We start from the raw sequence: 26767 nt of genomic DNA, 5'->3' as shown, positions 1-26767 counted from the left end.
CAGTTGAAGTGCTTGGCACTGAAATCCATTTAGGAAAAAAACCCAGCAACAGCTAACAGCTTCCCTGGAGCTAAGAACAAAATACAATAGAAGAACTTATCCTGACACTCACAGCTACACTAGTCACCTTACATTTAACGTTTCAGCCATCTATTCAGCAACACTGGGCACAGCCGTTTTAACTGAGCTCATTTATACTTTCAGCTTTTTAAAAATACTTAAGAAAATAATTTATTTCTAGATTAAGCACTCATAAGAAGTGGGACAACCAGCTACTATAAAACAGCTTGAGAACACAGAATATTCCAATATTCAAAAAAAGATACAAGTTCAGAGTCAGTCAATATTTATGTAGAAGTATTTCAAGTCTACTTAGTATCTGCCACCTTCAATAAGCCAATAGCTAGGTCTTCAAGAATTGACCTCACAACACGCTCCTGGAAAAGGCATCAGACCCAGAGTGTGCCAAGCAAAGATCAACTCAGATACAACAGATGATAGGAGTGATGAAAGACAGACAAAGCCTATTTACTTACCTTTTAAAAAACACAAATATACAATTTACATATCTAACATTAAAGGTATTTTTCAAGTACTTTCATAAGATGTGACAAGTTGCACTTTTGTCTGAGGATGAGCCTCTTCAAAAGCTGAAGTTATTGGTAGTTTATTTGATTAAAATGAAGTATCATACAGGTCACCTCACCAGTTTCTGTACAGTATCCACTTGATCATTTTAAAAAAATGATCAGAGGGCTGGAGCACCTCTCCTGTGAGGACAGGCTGAGAGAGCTGGGGCTGTTCAGCCTGGAGAAGAGGAGGCTCCAGGGAGAGCTTACAGCAGCCTTCCAGTGCCTAAAGGGGGCTGCAGGAAAGACGGGGAGCAGCTTTTTAACAGGGCTGGTAGTGACAGGGGCAATGGTTTTAAACTAAAAGAGGGTAGATTCAGACTAGATCTAAGGAAGAAATTATTTTACTGAGGGTGGTGAAACACTGGCACGGGTTAACCAGAGAGACTGCAGATGCCCCATCCCTGGAAACTTTCATGGTCAGGCTGAACGGAGCTCTGAGGAACCTGATCTGGTTGATGATGTCTCTGTTTATTGTAGGGGGGTTGGACTGGATGCCCTTTAAAGGTCCCTTCCTACTCAAACTATGATTCTATTATTTTTATTTTGAGCTGTTTAAAGGGGCCTAAAACCCAGCACTACAACAGTTTCCTTCTAGCAACTGTTTTACACAGAACATGCTTCTAGTGCATACAACACAGCAGATGTTCTACATTATCAGTTTTCCTAGCAAACACCTGTATTTTATGGAATTCATTTTCTCTGTACACCACCTTCCTTCTACCAAATACACAAACGATAAGAGCAGGAACTCCTCAGCAGATTTTTCCATGAAGACATTTAACCACTTTGCACTGCGCTACAGCATCATGAGCCAGCTCTCACATCATCTGCTGACATTCTTAACACCTCATCTCCACTGTATTCACCACCTTCCCTTGATTGCTTAGTTAGGGACAATTCTCTCTGTGGAACAACCCACATGGCACAGCACTTGAGTCGAATCTCTCTACACCCTTCCTTCTCACTGTAGCCCGTGACTCACCTTCAGGTAGAGAACTAAATTGAGTTTATTATGCAGTCTTTTATTCCTCTGTTACTCTATAAATAGTCTAAGAATACCTGTTTACTTTATCTGCATTTAAGCTCTGCCATCTTCTTCACCTTATTCTATCACATGAAAGTCTGCTCCTTGGCCACATGATGATGTACTTGAGCAGCGCTAGGATAATTTCTGTAGAAGGAAGACATTTTAGAGGGAAGTAACTGCCCTCCAACAGAGCCGTGTTACACAGGAGTATTTTACCAGTGATTGAATTTCATTCTTCTCTACATGATCACAACTTTAACTAAAATATAGCAGGACACATTGAAGAAGTGAAAAAAAAGTCCAAATACAAATCAAAAGATGAGACGATGAGAGACTGTTTAGTAGGGCCTGTTATGACAGGACTAGAGATAATGGTTTTAAAATAGAGGGAGGTAGATTTAGATTAGATATTAGGAAAAAATTATTTACACTGAGGGTGGTAGAGCACTGGAACAGATTGCCCAGAGAGGCGGTGGATGCCCCATTCCTGGAAACGCTCAAGGCCAGGCTGGATGAGGCTCTGAGCAACCTGATCTGGTTGGAGGTGTCCCTGCTCCTTGCAGGGGGGTTGGACTAGATGACCTTTGAAAGTCCCTTCCAACCCTAACCATTCTATGATTCTAAGATTACCATCACATCTGTGCCTTTTAAACAGAGGGCTTCCAAACAGCACAGATGCTTATAACACTGTACAGGGAAGCAGCACAAGACAGCCAAGGTTACTGCAGAAGCTTGAGCAATGAACTCCCCTGCTCGTGCGTTTGGGCTGGAATTTAAATGTTCACTCTGAAGCAGCCGTTTGCTCTAATTGTTAAGATTTTGAAGAGGGGGAGAGTGAGAGACATTTCAAGTAGTTCCCTTTCACTCTTATTTACAATTCCCTCTTGTGACTTGGTAAGAGAGATTTCAACACACTTCATACTGCAATATTTGCATTTTTGCTGCAGAGGCCCTATTCCCAAAGTGGTACCAACCTCATTTTTATTGACAATGCCTCTGTCAAAAAAGAGTGCAAATAATTCATTACCAAACTGTCTCATTGCAGAAGAAAAGGAAGACAAGCTTAAATTCAGACATACTAGACATTCTATTCCCTTTGTTCTCGCCTGGACAAATGATGTAATTAGTGTATGGCATAAATGAGATTCTACTTCAAAACAAAGAATCGGGAAATTAAATTTCTCACAGTCGCTTTCTCATCTAAATCATTACATTCTGTTTTAATTTGCACCTCCTCTGTTAGAAGAAAACACGATGATGTTGAGAACATATATCCCTTTGGAGAGATTCTCCACACACAAAGGTTTATAGTTTGAGAAACAGTCATCTTACCTGGTAACCCTCAGACATGGGTTAACAGTAGCTAACGCTCACTTCCATCCAAAGCTTTCTGAGCTCTACATCTGCAATGAGCGCTCCCCTCACTTGATTTAGGTCACGCACGCTATTGCCACTCGTGGGACTTGGTGTATGTCTCAAGAACACTTCTGTGCAAGTGTAAGCAGCAGGCTCATGGAAGCCGAACACCTGCCCTGGTAAGGAAACCATTCTAACACATGTTAACAAAAGAAAGATAACTCTTTCCTGAATACAGTAGTAGTCCCTAAGTGCTAGGCCACCAAGAAACAAGGGTACCCTTAGGCTTCCAGCTATAAGGAGCACTGTAGAAGCCCCATTCTGCCAACCTTGCAAATACACAGACCCACCACTCAGTACCTCCCAGGAGCGCAAGGAAGCAAAGAACTCCTACTGCCTGTCGTGCAGGATGGTACAGATATAGGTCGCACTGGAGAAAATAAACTGTGAAAACAATAATAAGCAGAAAAGCTAAGTTAAACATTGCTGGACAAGGACACATGTATTAACTAGCTCATGACCTCATTTACAACTTGTTGATTCAGCTAGATGAAAACCTCTCACTGTGCAATGCTCATTGTCCCAGTTAAGCAGCAGCTCGCAGGCTGCGTCTCAGCAACCCCTCTCTGCCTGTGTACCACCAAGGTGCTTCCCAGCTTCTCTCACCCTGTATCACCTCTTTGCCAGCTCAGGTGTCTGAGTTTTGACATGCTGCACACAACAGAGGCTTCTGGAGCATGATCAAAGTTGCAGCACATCGTCTTTATGAAGGATTTTAGTGCTCATTTGCATGATTACAGATCCCTTGTGTCCACTTCACCTTATTACTCAAAGTTTCCTGCAGGTTTAGTCTAAAAATGAGAACTTTGCACATGAAGAAGAGTTCATAACATTTCGTAATAAAACCACACTTGGATACTGCTTCTGCAGAGGCTTGCCAAGGAAACACTGTTCCCAAAAGAAAAGCAGATGTTTATGCTGGATACACCAAAGTGAGGAATTCAAATCTTTTAGTGCCAGAAAGTAATAGTACAATTGCTTGAATTCTACCAGGAAATTAATTTGGGGGGCCCTAACTTCCCACTCCCCAGTAGCCTCTGAGGGTAAAGGGTTCATCTTACAATGACCTGCCAAGGAACTTGCAAGTCATGAGCCACAGAATGCCATCAAAACTGCTGTCCCTCCTGACACAGTGCAGGATCAGTGCGCTACTGAGTGAGTCACTCCAGCCTAACCCTGGACTGTCCTCATTCTCGTTTACTCAGAAGACTATCTGGCCACAACATATAACTACCAGTAACACAGGACAGACTTTGGAAAGACGATATTTGATACGGTAGCAGCAGTGTAACACCAATTAGCACCTTTATTTTCAGCGTCTCTAATTCTCAGGATAACCAATCACCAGACTGGTTACACAACAGTTTACACAGAGATTCAATAAACTGTCTATGTCTAAAGCATCTGTCTCAAGAGTGGATGACTTTTAAAAGACATGCTTCATAGCTCACAGTACTTAAAGGCATGATGGAGAAGTTACCAGTGCCCTGTTCACTGGAGGCTAGCTCAAGCCCAGAAGGAATCCTAACAGCCACTTATCTTTAAGTCACATAAAAGGAGAGATAAAAAGCTCTTGTACATTCTCAATTCATATTAAGCAACCTTTGAAGGCAAATTCAGCCATAATGGGGTGTTCTGAATTGACTTGGAGAGCTACTCTGTCCTTCCGAGAGCGAGATGAGTTCTTCACTTGCTCTGTTACAAAAGGCAATGTCATACAGAACCTCTGCCACCTCTCCTTTATCAGAGATGGCTCCAACACACAGCTCAGGCAAAATTCGCTCCACTGAATACAACCTAGAAGCCAAGCCAGAGAGTACTTAGTGCCAAAATCCATACCAGTCTCAAGCAGCCACCAGTACTACTGCCACAAAAGGTAGCTTTCACCCAGCCTGTCTCATCATTGCTAACCAAATCCCTGGTCAAGGTAGCATAAGCATAGTGGTTTTTAAGACGTACCGCATTTTGGGGAGTGATGTCTTTGAACGGCAATGCCACAGCACACCCCTTCCCCACCCTCTCACCCAGCCAGAGCTGCCCAGACAAACGTTACTCACACCAAGAAGTTTTGTACTTTGAGCTAACACAGTAAATGTTTTGCCCTTTAGAAAGTATGATGAAAAATTACTTCTAAACTGAGAAAGCACACATCTAAACATACGTGCACACAAGGAAATTACTATTTACCCAGTCACGGCACAGCACAACTATAAACAGAGATCAGAAATCCTGTTACCAACATCTGCACATCTCGGTGAAAATAACATCAACAGAACAATTCACTCATTACCAGGGTGCTGCTACCAGTTTCAAACAGCCGTTTCTTGAATTTTTAAATGCGTGACAGAATTGTGTTCCTTACAGACATTTGCAGTATTGTCTGAACAAATAAAAGGGAGTTCTGATTCCAGTTCTGCCATATAATTCAGTATCTGCTTCTCTAATACAGCATAGCTAAGGATCAGAGTTCTGGGACTAATTACCATCATGGAGAACCCGAAGAGTACTGGAGAAGAACACAGAAATGCCACTGCAAAAATGTAAACAGTCACAAAGTATTCTAAATTATGAACACAAATTGCTGTGCAGTCATGAGACTGGTACACAGAGTAAAGAGAACCTCAAAATTTTACATGTCGCCTTGCAAGCAAGCTGCTATTGACTTTTTTTTTTTTTAAATAAGAAGTGATTCAGGTTGCCAGAAAGAGACACCAGCTTTATACAGAAGAGCTAACCTGAAACCATCCATATGCTGAGAAAGCTGCTTTGTGAAAGCCTATGACACTATGGAATTGGCAGTCTCTAGAGCTAGAAAGAGGGGAAAAAAAAAAAAAAAAAAAGTATGCTATATTTTGAGCATGGAATACTCTGCCCTCTTCTATGTCTACCAGCTGCAGCATATACCGCATTTTACCCAAGAATATGAAGATAAAGCAAGTAATTTTAAAAAAAAATAAAGAGCAAGTCCAAGTCATAAAATTGCATTTGGTTAAAAATGGCTAGAGTTTAAAATAGCAACACTCAAAAAATAGTCCCACTACCCATTTATCCAAATGCTGCTGGCAGGAGGGAGACAGAAGACACGGGACAGCAAACCCAGAGATGCTACATCTGAGCAGCACTTCGTCTTTGTTCGCATTAACGGCGTATACACACTTAGTCACACATCCTCTTCTCACAATTTTGAGAAATTTGTTTCTGGAATAAACCAACTGCTTCTTTCTTTTCACACTGAAGACTCACATGGCACTTTTTACTGTATTTGTACCATAGCACTGTATCTGTCCTATTAAGAGAAAAATGACTACAAAAAAGGCAATCCAAATAAAAGATCTTCTAATTAACGCACAAGAGCTTAAAGAAAAGCGAGCGGACCAAGTGGAGAGCGAACAGCAGACACAGGATGGCAGTAAGTTCAGGTTTCTCCTCTCTCAAGCCTCCTTTTTAAAGGCAGCATTCATAACAACCAGTTCACATCTCGCAAGTGATGTGACCAAGTGATTAAGGCAATGACTGCACTCCAGAAACCGCGACTACAAACAGGGTTGTGAAATCAACGCATCTTCCACCTGCTCCAGCCATTTAAACAGTTTCCTTACATTTTTTCGAATTATTTCTCTTTTTTTTTTTTTTGTAATGATGAAGAATACAGTTCAAGATAGAAAACTGTTTTTATTTTTAGGTATGAAAACATTGTGTTTAGTGCAATTCTGTGCCTCTACCATGACAGTGACTTAAATTCCAAGTCTGACTACGATTCCTGGTTAAGCTCATGCCTCTCCTCTTCCCACCCAGCTCAGAGTATTCACCAGTTAGCACAAACAGCGTTGCTTTGCCCTTCACAGGAGGAAATCACATGGTTTCAACTGTTTCCACTTTCTTCATCAAAAGAATGAAAACAGAAGTGACTGTCTCCTCAAAGCTGCTCTACAGTGCAGAACACTGAAGCCTGGCAGTAGCAGGGCGTGCTCGTCCACCCCACATGCAGGTTTGAGATAGGGAGCCATTTTAGCTAGCACAGATCTTTCCTGAAGGAGAGGCTACTTTAAATTTATACAAAACAATTTTCATGAAATCTTAATGAAACCACATTTACCCATAACAGTTGTGGACAAAAAAGCTGCTTTGCTTTCTAAGCTTCATTCTCCACCAGATCCTTATAGCTGGTAACAGACAGTATATCAACTGCCAGAATTGTATCTGGTAATACAGCTCACATTTATCACATGCTACTCTTCAGCCAGACCATCTGCATGGGTTATCATTAAAAAAAAAAAAAAAAAAAAAAAAAAGAGTAGGATGACTTGGGAGTATTTAGGGAAGAGCCCTGGGACAGTACTGCTTACTGACGAGATACACTTAAATACGCCAGGAAGAACTACAGAATATGCTTTCCTTCACAGGCCACATTTACAAATTAGGCTTAGAATTCAGGCTTTTTCAGTGCTCATTAAAACAAAACATATATGCATATATATTTTGTTGTATTTAAAAAGATGGCATGGAGGACTCAGATTATAGAACCAAACCTTCCATGTGACTCTTTTCAGAGGACAAAAGAATTTTTACTATTTTTCATAAAAGGTTCTCTCTTTCCTAAGACAGGAAAAGAGAAAAGCTTAGCAACATACAAACTGCTTCCTAGAGGCTTTTATTACATTTCCAGTACTGTTAACCATAACATGAACCACACTGTAACATACATCACTTCGCTCGATCAAAACCAATTGGCTTGTCAAACTTAAATCAAGTGGAAGAAAAAGTGCATTTAAACAGAGAAAATATTCCTCGTAACCCCAAATCTCAGCAAATTTCCAACTCTGGATCCTTAGTTCCAGGAAAAGGCTCACAATACCTTAATTAGTAGAGTTTACCGATTCTTATGGCTCTCTAATCAAATCGTTCCTTGAGCATCCACCCCAGATAGATGCATTCACTTGCCTAAGCTGCTAGAAGCACTTTTATGATACAGTATCTTGCACTGCCTATATAAGAAACTCAGCGATTGTTTGATACTGCAAAGCTGCTACTGCATTTGCTGATACTGTTTCCTAACTGCAAATATGAACAGAGGATTCCGCCCCCCGCCCCCCCCCCAGTAAAACGGATTAGTACGTCGAAACACATCCACCAAAAGATGTTATTTAAATTACACACCGGCAGTTAATTTTCCCCAACATATCTTCAAAGAAGCTTAATTTCCTAAACTGGTGGAAAAGTACTTTGTTTTCCTTACAAATTCAGTTTACCTATTTTGATATGTCATTTTAAATAAGGTTATACTGTAAATTGATGCAATTAATTCTACACAAAATTTTGTATAGGCCCGTAAATTGATTTAGTCCAGCCTCACACTGACTTAAAAAAACCCAACAGCCAAGGAACTGAAACAAATCAACTTTATTTGAAAAGTACTAGTGATGTTTTGTCACTGAAGACTGTCTGAAAATCTTTTAAAACAAGCAACTTGTTTGATAATTTAGAAGCCCTTCTCGATCAGCAACTATCAGTTTGATCAGCAGACATACAGGCACTAGGTACTGTAAAAGCAAAAAGAAGTGCTGAGTGATTGCGCACCAGCACAAAAGCACCGCTTGTATGAGGAGCACAAAGTCAGAATCCACCGATTTAGTACTAAATAGCATCCAGGTGAGAAATACTTTGGTAACAAAACGTGCCCTCTCTGTAGTGGTTTTTACTGGTGTATCTCAACGTACTTAAGCGAGGACAAGGTTATCAAAGGACTGTAAAGAAGGGCTGTGCCACAGCTGGAAGTTACCCACTGACGTCTGGATAGCCTACTGCACAACTGTTAGTTGTGATAACTAATTCCTAAGAGGTACTCATGTGCATACAAGCGCATGAGAAAGCCAGCTGTAGCTACATGCCACCACAGTGCTGTGTCACATGCACCAGCAACAAACAAGTACTTTCTCCTACAAACATATGAAAAGGGCATAGAACCGTAACTTTAGTGTTTTGCACTAAAAGTACATTGCTATCCCACCATGAGTACAGTGGAGCCATAACCAAGAAAGCCACATGTGTTTTTAATGGCAGCAAATAATTTCCAGAAAATAGGCATTTAATAGATTAAAAAAAAAAGAAGTCACATGCCAACACTTCCGCACTCAGGATTAAAACCCTGGACATGCTACTTCAAAACACCACAGTCCTCTAACTACTTAACTAAAGTCTCCTTCAGCTGACTGCAGTACATCTTTATCCCCCAAAGCCATCTACAAGGAAGAAACACTACAAAGTGGGAAAATTATATGCTAGCCATTCCTCTCCAAGCTAGGCAGTACTCATGCAGGTTGTCACTGGCTAGCAACCTCAACAGCCTGGATCCCATCCCTAATGAACCCCATGTGCAGTCACTAGATGAATCACATACCCACCTGGAGAGCAGGTCCCAGAACATCAATCCTTTCATCTCCTAAAAACAGATGCCTAGCATTCCAGAGCTAGTCTTGCAGGTCAAAGTTCAACCCTCAGCTCCTCGAGCTGTGTTAGTAATTTTGTCTATTTATCGCCCACACAAGGGCTTGTTACCTGCTCCAGTCCACTCACAGCATACATTTGGTTCATAAGGTTGTAAACTGAGAAGCCATATCCACGCAGTAAAGAAAGGTAACCTTCTGGTGCTGTGGCCACAGTCCAAACTAGGCAGTCTCTTCCCTAGCCTCTTCTTTAATGCTAATGATAGAAGTTACAATGCTCCTTGTCTGCACAGCACTTCACAGCAGCTTTCACATCAGTCAGACACAGGCCAAAGTCACTATGCTGTTCTTTTACGGCATCAACCATGTTTCCAGATACCAGATTTACTCTAGTTACATATCAAGACTAAATAACAAAGCAGGATTTCTTTACTGCTAACATAAACAGTCTCTGAAGCACAACCATAATCAATACATTACTGTGCTATTTGTTGTAACCAACATACTATCATGCTATTATCAAATTCTTAAAATTCTTGTAGCAAGCAAAACAGTATTTACTACAGCAGTGTTCTCTTGAATACATGTACACTTACCCACATAATGCATATTAAGGGCCAAGTACTTGTACTGGAAGAGAGGATTGTTGTGCAGGCTACTTCTTTGGATCTGCTGGAAGAACGAGCTGACATCCCATCTGTACAAGACATCCAACAGCATGATGCTTGGGACCCTTAGGGCCACATTTAAAACTGCCTCCAACTTCTCCTTTGCAGCCATTCTCTTCCCGTTCTGTGAACTGGCAGCAGACTGTAAATAGCACAAGACAGAGAAGAGTAATCAGATCAATCTCACTGCACAAACAGCTATTAGGCTTTGTCATCATCTGAATGGGGCTTCCTGTGTGGCCACAAGTGACTGAATGAATCAACGGAGTTAAACTCAAATCCAGACAGGACAGCTTCTATTTTGCTATATAAAGGTCAATTTACTAGCCATTTTTCCTCGGTGATACTGGAAAATGGGGAAAACTGGGGGGGGGGGGGCCGCAGGTTAATGACATAAAAATGGCCAAAGGGTGTGCGCTGAGTAAATATTCATTCTTATTTGCACTAAATTAGCATCCAAGAGACCAACCAAAAGACCCTGATGTACTAGGTAGTACATAAACAATAACACGATAAGCTTTAGAAAGCAAATACCTGATAAGCTTCAGAAAGCAAACACCAAAATTCAGACACTACCTCCACTTCGCATAACACTTTTTCTAAGCCTCTCAAACGAAATAACCACCAACTAAAACAGTTCTGAAAATATTTCAGATTCACTTCCTCAATGCAAACTGAAATAAATAGTTTTCCAATATTTAAGCTTTTAAAAAATCATTTGCAGTATTCATTAACCTCTATGAATGTACGTTATTTATGGAATTTGAGGGCTGTCTGTTTTGAAGATTAGGACCAATACTGTAACTGTTCTACTCATTTTATTCTAATTCAGCATCTCGTACGAGAAGGTAATTTCATTTTGAAGCCTGTGATCAGAGACAATGGATGATGTAAGACAATGAAGGGCGTTCTTTAAAAAAAAAAAAAAAAAAAAAAAAGAAAGGAAAAAAAGAAAAGAAAAAAATGCTGGTTCACAACAGCATCTCAAAAGAGTTCTACTCAGCAACAGGACCACAGTTGTTCCCAGATGAAAGGTGCTGGTTTTCCCACACGCCTCCTGCCCACCCCGGAACAGCATCCACCCCCACTGTACCTGCGAGCCACCCATCGCATACACTGCACTGGAGAAGTGCCGGTGAAGTATTCCAGGCCAAGCTGGGGACCATCCAGCAAGTTTTTATCCACAAGCAGCTACTCAAACAAGTAAAAACAACCACCTGCAGAACAATCAGTCCCCTAATGAGGTCAGATTTAAGAAAAGGCTCCCAATCCCAATTATTAGGGGGACAATCGGGAAGAACTGCATCCTGACCAAAAAAAACCAGAAAGATTTGCACTTGGAACTGCACTTTTTAAATGGAGATTTACAGGACTTCATTAATATTGTCCTCGTGTAAGTTTTACAAGTTTTTGCAGTTGTGCAAGTTGTATATTATCCAGCCAACATGGAACTACAGCATGAAATGAAACCATGCTGCTATACAGAAACCAAGAATTCTTCCTTCTTGTGTGAGAACACATAAACGCACAATCCTCATGTGGAATTTTATTCATGTCGCCATGGCCAAAACGCCACCATAAACAGTTCGTCTGCACACCTAACGCCACACTGACACTTGTCAAGGCACGATGTCAGAAAATTAATTCAGCTCAAGAAGTCAGGAGATCAAGCCTGAGATTTGCCTCAGTGAACCACACGTTACAGGGCTGCTACTTGTCATCATCTGGCCCGCAGTCTAACTTTTTAAGTTATGTAAATACCCGCACCTTTTACAGAGCTCTTGCAACAGCTCTGCAAACTGCAAAGGCAGCACATCCTTCCCCTTGCACACGAAGCATCTCCCTGCTACATCAACATCCCACACAGTACCAGCATTTCACAATGCTTCCCCAAATGAATTAAAAGGTCAGCCAGAAGACTACAAATATTTAGAATGAACAGCCAAACCCATTGCCCAAGCAGCCACTATAAAATCCTTGAATTCAACATCTAGAGTGAACAAAAGATGGAGTTTAAACGTACGGTATCACACAAAAGAAAGAGTTGTGAGCTATACAGATTCTAAACAAAGAGTTTCACCAGGCTGCATAGTGAAATATAAGCCTACGCTCAAACGGTTTATAGGCACACAGCTTAAATATTTCATGTAAAAACATTTTAAATGTCCTGGAATTTTCAAAAATCTTTGGTTTTGCCAAGTTTGCAAAAACAATTAAAACGTTGAAATTAAGCTGCCTCCTGTTTTTTTTCTAGGTTACTCTTCCAAGCAGATCTGGGCTTAGGGGTGGGCAGGAACCGACTTGCAGGTTTTCACTCTGTCACAAAAATACCCATGTAAAATGACAAGCACCTGACTTCAAGTGACATTCTCCTAACTGTCAAACCTTTTTCAGTCATCAACAACAAGCAAAAATGCAGGACAAGAAGGAAATTTTCACTTGAGCTTTCACTTTCCTTATTTACTCCAAACGCCGAATTCCATGTACTTCTCCTAATACTGAGAGGTAACTGAGGTTCAGCACATCCAAATTAACCTGGGATATTCTGCCTCTCCAATTCATACACGCATACTTGAGAACCTAAGAGAACTGAAAAGTGCAGCATTTATATTATCTAAAAAAAAACAAACCCAAATTTCAAACGCTGATAAAACAAAAACAAAACGAATTTTGAAAACCGCGTTATGCCACAACGGATGGGCCACGAGAAGCTGCCACTGCAACTCCGCAGCATATTCTGTCACCGACTGACAAAGCACCCAGTACTAATGAGAAACCCTTTAAAATTAACTCCACGAGAAACGCGGATGTGTTAAATAAAGCCTCAGTTGTAACCGCTGCCAAGCTCTAACAGAACGTAATACAGGCAAGCAACAAAGTCCGTTGCTCTAAGCTCATTATATCGTAAAGAGCTCTCACAGTACATTATTTTGATTGGTGTAAAAACAAACAAAACCCAAAAAACTACCACAACATTAAACCTCTAAAACCTTTAGACAAATGATAATGACAAGAGTTGCTGGATGCTCAGACATTAGAGAAAAATAGGTCACTGTTGTACACAGGCAAAAAATGGACTTTAGAACAGGACTGGGAAGCTGCTGGTTTGTGCTTCAAAAATTTTTTACCATGATTCCAAACATCTCCCTGTTCCAAAACAGAGCAAGAAAAAGAACAGTCTAAGGAAGAACTTCAGACTTCACATCCTAAGTCAGTGCAAGCACAGTTGTGCTATTTGACCAAAACAACGTTTTAAAAGTTTCCCATAACTCATTACAGGAATTATTTCCATAATGTTCACGGTAACACTTTTGTTTGCTAACAACACAAAAATCCCTCCCTCACTTGACATACCCATTTTGTCAAAAGCATATTTCTGGCTAGCTTTAGAGAAAATAGTAGAATTAGCAAAACACTACTTAAAAAAAAATTAAAAAAAAAAACCAAAAACCAAACACACCACTATCACAAGTCTGTCCCAGCGCATTCCATTAGCAGAACAGACTGCAGTAAACTCAAAAAAAGCCCTCAATGATAACACACATTTTCCCTTTAATATAATTCTTTCTAAAGCTTTGTCATCACATAAAATTTTACCTTTTCAACTGAAGCTGTGAATTATGCCACTTAAACAAGTGTAATTGTTGTTTATGCACCAACTTAAATACAAACCTATCATATCACAGGCAGAAAGTACTCACAGGTAAAGCAGCACAAGAGGCCACACAAAATCTGCATCCATTTATCCAAGCAGGTTCAAAATTACATTAACAGAGCACAGTTTCTACATTTAGAAAATCTGAAATATCTGCAAATTTAAGAGTTATTCTAATACTACTGCTACCAAAAATCACCATGGAAAGATACAGTAATTCCAGCTGGGATCAGAACTCCAAAGCCAGACTTGATCCTGCAACATTCAGCCTAACATCTGTGAACAAGATGCTCATTCTCCTACAGGAGTACAACCTAAAATAACTGGAAAGATTGACTAGAAACTAAAAGATATAATTTCAACTTCTGTTCCTCACATCTATGAAATTCTAGTTACTTTGGATACACCCATTAACAAGCAGACTTTGGTCCATAGTCTAGTTTCCACTTTAAATTATTTGTCAGCAATGCATTCCAAAACTAAAAACATCACCAGGAAAAGCATTTCTTTTCCTATAGGGTAAACTTTGCTAGAGAGATCTTGAAGAAGGAAAAGAGAAAAAAAAAAAAAAAAACACCACCTCAGAACAAAATATACAACTTCTATCTGTAACTGTAGAAAAGTTCAGTGTCACAGTTCAAAAATTAAAATTAGACCCATCAGCTGGGTTGCACTCACGCACTCCTCAGAACCTGTCCTTCCTTATGCCTGCCCTGTTCTGGGGAAGAATACCATTCTTCAGAGACTTAGAACTTTGTATCACCAGTTTGGGAGGAAGGAAACAAAGAGAAGAAAAGGGAAGGAAAAGGACGAAAAGGTTTATCAGATATTCACGTAGCGAAGAATTCCCCTCTGTGAGTCCGTAGGAAAAAAAAAACCCCTAGAACTCCAAAGAGTACATGAGTCACCGATCCATCAAAACAGCTCTTTCCCATGCACTCAGCAGCAAGGAAAGCAAGAGATGTCCAGCTCCTGTACAATTTAAATTGGCTAACAAGGACAGGAGTCAAAAATTTCTGCTGATACAAGGAGCACACCAAGTGCACTAATAAAGCAGGGCAACATTGCAGACATGCACGCTAACACTGTCATTAAGATCCGGTCAGCATTTCCAATAACACTCAGGTTCTGTAGCTCACTAGAGTAGTTCAGTAATTTCAGGTCACAAAGAGAGGGTATTTAGCCTTCAATTCAAAGGTTCAGGGAGAGTCGGAAACAAGACTACTCACTCTTGCTATGTAAGAAGTTAACAAGAATAAGCAATATTTTTTAATCTTTTTTTTTTTTTTTACCCCATCTAGCCTAACAATATGGATTGCTATAGAGCTGCTGTGGTGGTGTGACTGGGTAACTTTTATTTCTACCTAGAAAACAAATGAATTCCTAAATTCCTGCCCACCCAAGACTCATTCAGTTGTGAACTGAGGCACAGCTAAGGTTAACCATTCCAAACAAATACATAACATACTTCACAAAACCAACTTTTAGCGGAAAACAAATTAGGTCAACCTCTTATCCGTTCATAAGGACATAAGTGAACACGCATTCACATAGAAGGCATATGAAAAATGGACAAAACCAACTAGAAATAGTTAACTGTATAGAAGGAAAAAATTCTACATTTCCAACTACCATTAATTCTAGCAAGGGAGAAGAATATGAGTAAGAAGAAAATCAATTCAAAAAATGAGGATACATATCACAGAGCCATGAAGTCAAAGTTTTCTTTAAAGATTAATTTCTGGAGTATACTGATACACGATGAGCAGTTCCACTCTCAATTATACAGCAAGTGTATTATTTATAGGCAGCCTGTAAAACATCCTGTGTCTTTTATCTTTCATAATGAGGAGGAAAGACCAGGGAACTGAACTCAGGAATTAACACATGTTCACAAAGGCTAACAAATCCACCAGGTACGCAGCAGAACCTTTCTGTGGATTCCTACAGGATCGATGCTCTGCTTGCACAGAATCAGTTCAAACCCAGTCACACTAAGAGGGGCTGCTTGTTTTTTCAGATCACAGATTTGCTGAGTTCAGTTAGGCACCTGAAAGGCAGGAACGCAACTCATTAAAATAAAAATATAACTAATAATGTCTTTAAGTAAAATCTTCAGAAAAAAAAAAAAAAAACAACTAGATTGAATCAACAAACTGAACTGCTCTGAGTTCCTTTTTGACTCTAAAGTTTCTTGCCAGTCTAAGATTTGGTTTATTAACTAGTTATTCAGCATTTTTTTTGCCATCACAGCCATGTTTGCAAGCCTACACCTACAAGCCTGCCTAACCACATTTGTATCAGCACATTCTGAGAAAATCTGGGCAGCAATCCCAAAGTGCCTCTGCAGAGGATAGAATACCCAGAGGAGCTGCACACAGAGCAATAATGACAGCCCAAGATGATGCAGTTTGTGACAACCCATCCCAGAGAGCTGGATCACAGGAAGACCAGCCACACAAGTAAAGCCAGCATTCCCCATCAACCTCACAAAAAAAAAAAAAACCCTTACAACCCAAACGCGTTACCAAGGATGAAGTTACATGACAGGATGAAATATATTTCATCCTCTGCAGTTGCTCATTTAGCTTTTAGCCATTTCAGATATAGACACAGCCTATGTTTAGAGCCTGCAATGCCAAGAACTAGTTACCTGACTGATGAGAAGTTAAAATATAAAGTAAAACTTTCTAGCTAGATATTGATAAAGTTTCCATTGCTGCTGCTGCTGCCTTACCTATTTGAGTCCTGTAAATAAAGAGCATCAGTCTCCAGCCCTGACAAATAGGCAGCTTAGCTTCCTGCAATACCAGACTCGCACAACAGAAAGATCAAACAAATGGTGAAAACACTTAGAAAAGTCCCCTTTAAAACATGTTCAGACTCAAGACATGCAACCAAAGAAATTTTCCAGAAAAACTCCACGAGACGAAGTACTCACTTCTGAATGCTCCCTTCAAGTATGTAACTAATTACAAAGCAGCAGGGCTTCTCTAAAATGAAAGGAAATGTTATAAAGTAAAGGCAGGAAAACCAGCACATGGATGTCTGAGTAATACTGAAGGTGCTAGACATAAATGTGCACTTAAAAAGCAGAACTACAGTGAACTGTCCACTTTACAACCACATCAAACATTGCCGCTGTATTTGGAGCTACAAATGGACTCTGAGAGTAAATCACCACACAAATACAACGAGTTCCAGGGGACTGAAAGAGAAGCTATCCGCATGTCTGTGTGAAGAGGAAGAAACCAACTCAAGTTTAGCAAACAGTTCAGAGAACGTTTTTGAGAGTGCAATGAAACACTGAGCAGGCTTATACAGCTTTCCACGACACACCCATTTGTTCACATCTTCTTGGCATGATGTGCCTTCCTGCATCTGCACCACGGGCTCCGGCTGCTGAACTGGAGTGAGACACTAATCTCTTCCCTTCATCTCCAAAGGAAGGAATTCCCCGCTATTTCTTCCGACACACGTTGCTCAGTTTGTATCTCCATCAGAACTCTGTTGCTTTAATATCAGTAGTTCCTCCCAAAACTGATATAAACACAGTAAATCCTAGTTTTTGGACAAGCAGCAGCTTTATGTCGCTCTCTTCAGATTTCTGACGACCCTTCCACATAACGGTCGTCACAAAGACAACTATTTCCTGATGATAATGAGTTCGGGAATTAATAATATTAAATCTTCTCATGATATTATGGCTCAAAACCCAGTGGCTGATTACCACAGTAATTAAAACTAACGAGACACAAAAAGATACAGTTTTCTCACACACAGGAGCTCGTTATTTAAGGCAACTGGCACAAATAAGCCCAGGCTGCAGATAAATCAAAGTTAGAGGGTGCAACAGCTTAACAGTTCTCAGGTTAAAAAAAAAGTATTTTTTTCCAAGGTTTAAATCTATCTTCACTAACTTACAAACAAAAGTGTTCGAAGAGAGTAATTAAAAATTATTTCCTCCTTCCCCTCCCAAGTTTGATCTCCAAGGGTGCATTACACACACAAAAAAAAAAACCCTAACACAAATATAACTAAAAGTATCCAAGTCCTAAGCCCAGAAAACAAGTTAACAGAAACTCTTGTGCTACAAATTGCAGAAGAAATGAAGACAGTAACACCTACAGAGTTTAAAAAAAAAAAAAAAGTACTTTGAATGAGATCACAAGTGGCTAATATTTATGAGTCAAACACGTTACAGAAATCTCCTTCCTCACTGCAAACAAAAGGCGTTTTTCGCTTATAACGTCTACTCTTCTCCCTTGCTTACTGACACGCATATTAAACAAGCCCTACCTTTTTTCCACTTTATTCACGCACCGCCCCCTCCCACACGCCCCCAAAAAGGCAGTGCAACCAGCAGGTGAGAATCCCACCTGTCCCAAGTGTCATTAGTACACAGACCCACTCTCGATGGCAGGGAAAAAAAAAAACAAAAAGCCTGAAAATTCTCCTCACAAACCTCATTTTAAAGGTCACAGAAGGTTTCAGAAAACCGACTAACACGACATAAGGAGGAAAGACAGCCTGAAAAACGGGGCTTTTTCCACGGAGAGACCGCTCCTTACATAAGCGTTACCACAGGCTTTCGGCCCGGCTCCAGGCGGGAGGGACCGGGCCTCCACTCGTCCCCCGGCCGCCCCGCGGCTCCGCGTCTCACCCGCAGCGGCGTGCGGGGCCCAGCCAGCAGCAAAAGGGCGAGGGGGCGATCTGCAGCCGGCCGCGGACACCAGGCGGGAAGGCCAGACCCCAGCGAGGGAGGGGAGCCCCGCAACCTCCACAGCGCAGCCGGCACCGGGGTCACGGCCGCAGCGCCGCGCACCTCATCCCGCGGGCCCGAGGCGGGGGCTCCGCCGCCGGGCTCAGCACAGGCACGCAGGCGGGCAAACCGCCCCCCCCCCTCCGCCCCCCTCCACGCACACTCCCCAACCGGCCGCTTCTGTCCCGCCCGCCGCCTGAGAGCTCCCGCATTCACCCCCGGCGCTGCCGAAAGCCCCCGCGCATCCTCCCCCGGGCCGCGCCGGCTCTGAACTCCAGTAACCCCGCGCAGCCCGCTGCAAGCCGGCGCCGCCGGAGGAAGGGGAGGGGGGAAGGGGGAGCGGGGGGAGGCGCCGCGCACGGGAAAGGTCGGGGAAGCCCCGCCACACAAACACGCGCACACGGACGCGCACATGCGTGGCAGCGGCGGGGTGCGCGGAGATGCACCCCGGGCTGTGCGCGCACACACACAGGCGCGGGTGGGAAGGGCGGGCGGGGGGCGCCTCGGCCCCCGCGACGCCCTGAGGGCCGGGTGGGGGGGGACACACACGACACACGCGTGTATGAGACGGCGGGTGGGGAATCACCTGGGTCGGCGGGGTCAGGCTCGTCGTCGTCGCCGCCGCCTCTTCCTCCTCTTGCTCTGGCTCCGCGCCTCACAGCGACGGCGGCGGCTCGGTGCCCGGCGGCGGCAGAGCGGCTCCTCGAGGCACCATGGCCGCGCCGCCCCGCCTCAGGGCGCCGACACGCCACGGCCCCACGGACGGGCGGCCATGGCCCCGCTGCCTGCGCGCGCGCGCCGCCCCGCTCCGCGCATGCGCCCGCCCCGCCCGCAGCACCGCCCCCCGCCGCCCCCGCTGCGAAGGGGCCCGGGGCCGAGAAGGGGGGCGAGGCAGAACGCGGTTTTTGAGCGGAAAGTAGGGTGTTTGGGGTGCGGAGAGGGCTCCCTGGCAGCCAGCGAGGCTCTGTGCTTAACGCCGGGGCGGCTCGGCGCTAGCCGGTCTCCCCCCCTCCCCAAACAGGCCGAGGTTTGGGGTTAAATTCCGATGGGAGCCGAGGGGTTCGGTGGTGGTTTGGCGCTGGGTCCTCCCGGGACGCGGAGGACTCGTCAGGGCGGCTGCAAGTCTGGAAGATGACTCAGAAGAGCCGGTCAGCAAAATCTGAGGTGGCGTCTGGGCAGACGTTTCAAAGGCAGCGCTGCTGGTTTAATGATACTCTTTACGGGCCTTCTGGAACACAAAATGCTGTATTAATTTAAAATACTGGGGTTACTCTCTTTTATCCAGTGCTGTACTGCAGAATTTATAGTCGCCTTCATTGTGAGATCTACCTGAAAACTACTGGATTTTTTTTTTCCCCTTCTGCGTTGTCATTTTTCATCTGGAGACCCGTGCTCAGCCCTCGCATGAGAAGTCTCACAAATCCTCACTCATTCTGTAAAGGTTGCGTGGCCAGGCCCTAGCATGCACTCTTTAAGTGCTAAGGAAAAAAAAAAAAATGCAACCCAAGAGACGTTGTGGTTTTTACCTTAATGCTTGAAAAATTACAAGGCCACGTTGTCCGGGACATGAAAAAACTTGGCTGCAGTGAGGAATGAGAGAATACACTGAACTGGAAAATCCTGTAGTTCACAAGGGGTGGGCTAGCCAATTTAGTAATTGCTTTTAGCCTTCCATCTCTAATGAGGATTGGAGCATTCACAGATGTAGGTATTAACAACGCGTAACCTCAACACAGTGTTTTTAACTCTGTGAAACAGAGAGATTAACGTAAGGGGTGTGGGTGTCTGTCCACATTCTGCCTCGCAAAATTACCCTTGTCTGAGTACCTAAAGGTTTTCAAAGCACCAGAAGAAAAAGGTAGTTTGAACATATCTTGTGTTAACTTTTATCAAAACTGTGGTAGGGCGCTGCCCTGCTGTATACTCAGATGGTTGTATTTGCTGTGAGCACTGGATCTGTCTTCTCCCAAACTCCGGTCAGCCCAGAAGGCAGCAGAAAGGAGGCCAAACGGCACAACTGACGGAGGTCTCCCAGACGGAAGCCTTCACTCTGGCACTAGAGCGGAGCTCAGCTTATTGATACATTTTTTTCACAAGCTTCAGATTTTAGTGCTATTTTAAAAAATAACAGGCTTTTTAATTGTAAAGCTTTTAGTTTAAAGCTATCAGTTCATGCAAGGATTCCTGAACTCAGTAATTCTCTTTAGAAAGAACAAGCACGTCCAGCCAAACCAAGGACATGCGTATAGAGGAGATTATTACTCACAAGCACTTTGGCTCCGGTCAGTCTTCTAAGGTTTATAGATTCCTCCACACAGGGCTTCTCTCAACCGAGTTTCTCACCTAAGCAGTTAGGTTCCTCCTTTGTCACTTAACAGGTCCCTGCACGACAAGAGCTTGCAGCTCATGTTTTATGCATATTTTTATTAATCTTGCCACTATCACTATTAATCTTGCCAGTCATCACTGGCACTAATCTTGCCACACCTAATTCTGTTGTTGTATCTGGGGTAAACATACTGCTCCAGACCCTGGACTCCTGCAGAGAACGTGGGAAAACAGTGGCTTCACCAGTGCCCAGCCACCCCATTGTTCTGCCTGGCCCAGCCTCCTCTCTGCTGTGTCTCTGTTCACTAGTACTTGCCAGTACCCAACTTCTTATCACAAGGAGTCTGAACCAGCTGTCATATAAAGCATAAGAATTTCAGCTTCCTTTCTAGGGCCTGCTTGTCCTCTCATGCCGTACATGGGGGAAAAAAAAAAAATAATGAGTCATTTCTTTTCTGTTCTTTGTGGGCTTCGTTCAATGCTGACTGAGGCCAGGGGCAATGGTGAAGGATCTTTAAGTCCTACCGCCTGTCAGACAGTGACAGGTATTTCCAGAAGATGGAGTGGAAATCTCTATTATTATTTCAGAAGCAATTATATCATGAAAGTATTGTAGCAAATCACCAAAGTTCTCGCTTCAGTTTGCAAACAAACAGTAGGAACTGAACCCCACCTTTATTTCATTCTATCATCTCTCACAATTTAATTCTGAAAATGTGTTACTTCACAAAAGCACAGGCTTTCTAATGGGCAGGTCAGGTATGTGGCGTTACCACTGAGTTGTCAGGCATGTCTTTTTAAAAGCACCTCAACTTTCTGCTTCATTTCTCTGGAGTTTTAAAAGCCTTGCCTACATTTGACACTGGGTGGCTAAGAATTCTGAATTCAACGATTGTTTATCTCATTATTAACACGGGCATTTGGCTTCCAAACTTTTAGCGATCAGCAACTGAGGACTGAAGGGCGCCGCGATGATGACATCTCATTAAAACTTTCAAAAGACCTTCTCAAAGTTCAGATAATGTGGACGCTTGATTTGTCCATGCAGATGGACAACTGCCAGCACCCCAAACTTCTTCCAAAGAAAATCTCTCATAAGAATTTTCAAGAGCAGCAAAATACGCTGACAGGGAAGGACACTGCATGCCAAAGGTAGATAATTAACATGGGTAGTTTTATTTGAAGCTTTTTACAAGCCATTGTTTCAAGAAATATTCATACGTATATATTTAAAAGCAAAGGAATGCCTTAACTAGTAGGTCATATTGTATTATGTCAGACAAAAGTTAAATAATACAAAAATTAAGATTGCCTGCAAAACCCAATTTGGTGCCTCATGTGTATGCCTTCTAACACTGATGGCAGCCAGTCCCCAAAGCCTGCGTGTTCTCTTCTTGCAGTCTTATCCCATTCACTAAATGAAGGAACAAATTAACTTTAATTCCTGCAGAAACGCATACCGAGACACAGGAATTGGGAGCATTACTGAGTCCCACAATAGCGACAGAGCCAGGGCACCTCTTTCTCTGATTTACCTACTCTCACTCTGTAGCCCCATCTCAGAAATGTACCTGCTTTTCCCCTATCTGTGACCCTATTTCCTAAATTTCTCCCCATCACTTATCTTCTCATTGACCCTCATTTTTTCTCTCATTCTTACTGCTTTTCGGAGCTCTTTCTAGCAATTCAGCTAGTTCCAGTTTCTCACTTTCGTATTTATTTTCACTCTCTTCAGGAAACCACTTCTGCAGTATCTCTGATAATTACATATCTCGTATGATTACATATATTTTTATCACTTTCATAACACTGGAGTGCTGACTCCAAACAAATAAACAGCTGCTACAATTTACAACTTACCTAAAGGAAAGCGATGCCCATCTCTGCATTGAGAAGCTAGAGAGCTGGTTGGTGATGTAAGGAGTGATGAATCAGGTTTTGTTTGGCAAACAGAAGAATCACAGTTCTCTCCCAAGATCTCTTGCCAGTAGAGCATAATCTAGAATACAAAGAATCGAAGTAAATAAAATAAAACTAATTGGGCTGAATACTGGCAGAAGAATAACAGTTGCATTGAGAAAGTGGAGAATCATACGGTATACTGGTACAAGCCTCTAGTATATATAGCATCTCACAGTGCCAACATTAATTAAATAATCCTGAAAAAACTCCTGTAATGCTACAGCCCAGGTAGGGTAAACCTGGGGGTTGTGGTGTGTGCGTGATTCCCTTGGGCTAAATTAAGGTGAAATGACACCAGATGATCAATTACATTGTTTACTTGAAGTACTAACAACTTGGATCAGGCAAACGTGGTAGAGGGTAGCGTGGGTTGTATTATGAGGTATTACAAGTGAAGAGGAGAAAAGAGGGAAAAAGGAAGCGGAGAGAGAGAAATATCAATATCACCACCCTTGAATCCCAAAAGAATAGCCGATGGACATGGCAATCCTCCGCTGATGGGCACGTATCTGGTTCCTCGGAATGGTGTCCTTTATAGTGCAGTCCTCACCTCTCCATCACGCCCACTCGAGGACTTACATGGTACTTATTCTACAAGGTTCTTGATCTTCTGCAGAGGTGCCATTGGAGGGGGGTCATAGGGGGCTGTTGCTATGTCGCAGGAAGACTTCACCGCACGTTGGTACATCAATACGGAACTGCGCACCCTCCAGCACACCATGTCCTGTGTCCCATTTGCGTCTTAACCGTTGCTAGGCTTGTTTAACACCGTGTTTGAGACACTAACCCCATCGGTACCTCACATGTAAGAAAATTATATAAATACTATTCTAACCTCCACTTCACTGATAAGCAAGCTGAGACAGAGATGACTTAGTGATAACTTGAAAATGTGTTTCATTTCAAACTCGAGACATTTCCTTTTCTCCAGCTGAGCTGCCAGCTACTAAAGCACGCCACGTTATCGAACACTGGAAATTCAGCTCTCGGTGTTTTGCCCAGAGTAACACAGTGACTCAGAATCAGAGCTTGCATTCCAACGCTGCATTTCCAGGGCACAGTGATGGCAGTGTCCAGTAAGCCATGCTGTCTGCTGTAATACACTGAAGTGGTCATGAACAGCACAGAAGGCTCACACACACAGCTGCACTGGGCTGGAACCACTTGGCCAGTACAGACTCGACGAGTTTGACATTCTCAGACATCACTGCTTTGACCGCCTGCATAGAACAAATTAAAAAGCAGAGAAAAGGGGCTGGGAGAAAGTCATAAATAAGAAAATATTGTACAAAATAGTAAAAAGAGCCGAGATGGGAAACCAAAAAGCCAACACAGATTAAGAGTAAAATACACTGGTACCAAGCTGTATTTTAAGGATTCTTCTGTTCCTAGAATATGAGCTCTGCTCTGGATTTTTGCCTAACATGCGGTAGGGAGACAGGCTGATATTCAAATGAGTTTTCTGAACCAAAAAGCAATTTGAAATCTGAGATGTTAGTCCATTCACAGTCTGCATCGTATAATCATCCACACTGACTCTCCACCATTAATCAAAAAATTTAACAAATATTTAGCATCTCTCAGCCCTGCAATGTCATCACCTTTCCTTTCTAACTCCTTCAATCACATACAGATGTGATGTAAACTTTCTCTTAATTCTCAAAGCAACCTTTTGAGCTTTCCACACAGTTTTCAGCTTTAAATTATGATTTTAAAGGATTCTTGCCTAGCATGCCCCAGAGCTGCAGCTGGGAGTTTTGCTCTCTTATATGCAGCACGAACAGCAATTTCAGAGATGAGCTCCCAGGCTTCAGTAGTTATGCACAGGAGCGTATTCCTCCAAACGATCAGAAATGCTTGCTGTGAACATGAGGTACTGGAAGGGAGCCAGCAGGCATCAATTTGACGTGCAGTCACTTTTTTTTATTTCACCCTGGAGCATCCCAGGATGAGTGCACATCAAGGTGAAAGGGAACGTGCATTTGCTTTAAAATTTCCCCACCGCTTTTCTTTCCTCCTGCTCTGCTAGTTTAGCACAGCGCAAACCCAGAGAGTACCACCACAAAACAAACTCACAGAAAGAAAATATGGGCTCTGAATTGCAATTATATGGTCTTAATTAAATTGTTTTACCACTTTGCACTTAATAATGTTAGGATTGAGCACCACCATGCGTTTTCACAGCTAAGTAAAAGGACATATTTATCTGTGCCACATGAATCAGCTCTGGTCAGGATCAAAGCATTTTTCAACAGCACCGAGCACAAGGAAGTCCGAGTCATAGCTCAGAATACTAAAACACCAGTATCATACCAGAAATGAAATATGCTTAAATACTTACACTTTTTCATATGCCTCCTCAAGAACCCCAAACCCTACTGTCTCCTCTTCAAGAGAACATTTTAAAAGCCAACCAGAAAACAATAGAAAAATATATTTAAGATTATATAATGTGATTGTCTCTCTATCATTTTTGTAGCCTGAATTTTTAAACAGGCCTGGAGGGTGAACAGTTTTATGCCAAGGTGTGACTTTAATTACTAGTTGCAGCTTTGGAAACTTTCCAGCACTACTGTAACGCGCTGCCTCTGTGCAGAGGACAACTGTGTGTCGCTAAATGAAACAGCAAACCCTTCATGACTGGGATACAGACATAATGACTGGTTTTACGTGGATTTACGTGCAGTCAGAAGCTAAACCCAACATGAAGAGCCACTGCAGTGGTCTCTCATTTGTACCACTCTTTTGGAAACCAAAGTGCTTTTATGTTAAAATCTGAATATAAAACGGAACTCAGAATACACATCCAGGCAGGAAATACATTTAAATCATATCCACACAGGAAAGAAATTAGACTGCTACGCAGTTTTTGTTTATACTGCACTTCTTCAGTGAGATTTACGACACTGGGAATGGCTCCTAAGTTACAGCAAGCATTCTGAAGAATACTTGGTACACGGCTGCTTACCTCTGCTCTTTTATTACCTTCCCCTTTTATCACCAAAGGAGAGGAAAAAAAAAATATCTCTACAGAGCAAGACCTAAGATGAGGATTGAAACCTTCATTTCCTTCCTCAAATTTAACAGCGCCTGTACTGATGCCGTGGGGAACTGCAGTCTGTATCATCTCCACGTATGTGAGAAACCAGACTTCACCGCAAACATTTTTTTTTCCTTTAAACTACTTCTGCAAAGCAGAAGACCCGAGTGCAAAAGGCCACCTTTTTGAAAAATGCATTTTCTTTCTTCTACATTTGTTGTCCCAAGCACAAATCCACTACAGCTGAAGCCAATTCCCAAGGATCCCAGCAGTGCTTGGGAAAGGACCCTTGATTCAACAGATAAAAAAAAAAAAATGATGATATTCCTGTAAAGAGCCGGCTTAGAAGCTAAGAGAGTTCTGAGTCAGGGTCCCTGGGTGCAGAGCAATGTCCCTTCAGGGCGAATAACGAGGAGACGCTGCTGGCAGCAGCTGCCCCTGGAAATGCCCCACGGGCCCCGGCTGAGCGCTGCCGGCGCTCAGCGCAGCTCAGCCCCGCAGCTGGCGCCGAGGGCAGCGCGGGGCCGAGGGCAGGGCCCGCCGGGGCTGGGCCCTTGCTGCGTGGCTGCCGCGGATTTTACCGCACAAACCCGCCGTTCCCTGCGAGCACCCGAGAGGCGCGGCCCCGAAGAGCTCTGCTCAAGCGGGCACACGAGGACAGCTGCTCTCGTTAACGGCGGTGGAACCTCCCCACCGTCGCTCGGTCAGCGGTGACCGGGGCCGGCAGCGGTGCCCCCGTCGCCGCCCGAGCCCAGCAGCTGCCACAGCAACGCTGCCGCCCGCGCAGCCTTGCGCACATCCGGGCAGCTGCCTCCCCCCCCCCCCCCGCTTCCG

At 43.0% G+C, this 26767-nt stretch overlaps 1 protein-coding gene across 2 annotated transcripts in view; it reads right to left on the bottom strand.

Moving 5' to 3' along the window:
• Positions 1-19391, bottom strand: part of RNF145 (ring finger protein 145) — a 44915-nt gene extending 25524 nt beyond the window's left edge. Inside the window, exons 1-2 of one of the 2 annotated variants that reach the window (XM_086758813.1) lie at positions 19190-19391; positions 10115-10328 (exon numbers count right to left, since the gene is read on the bottom strand). In XM_086758813.1, coding sequence (XP_086614939.1) covers positions 10115-10298 — 184 coding nt within the window. In that variant the 5' untranslated portion in view covers positions 10299-10328; positions 19190-19391. Of the gene's footprint in view, positions 1-10114; positions 10329-19189 lie in introns of those variants that run through there. The other variant, XM_086758814.1, reaches the window with a different exon arrangement.
• Between the last annotated feature and the right edge of the window lie 7376 nt (positions 19392-26767).

This window comes from Chlamydotis macqueenii, chromosome 14, assembly GCF_036417535.1.
Source record: "Chlamydotis macqueenii isolate bChlMac1 chromosome 14, bChlMac1.mat, whole genome shotgun sequence".
Taxonomy (NCBI): Eukaryota; Metazoa; Chordata; class Aves; order Otidiformes; family Otididae; genus Chlamydotis; species Chlamydotis macqueenii.
The sequence above is the reverse complement of the archived record's forward strand: the minus strand, read 5'-3'. Positions and strand labels throughout refer to the sequence as shown.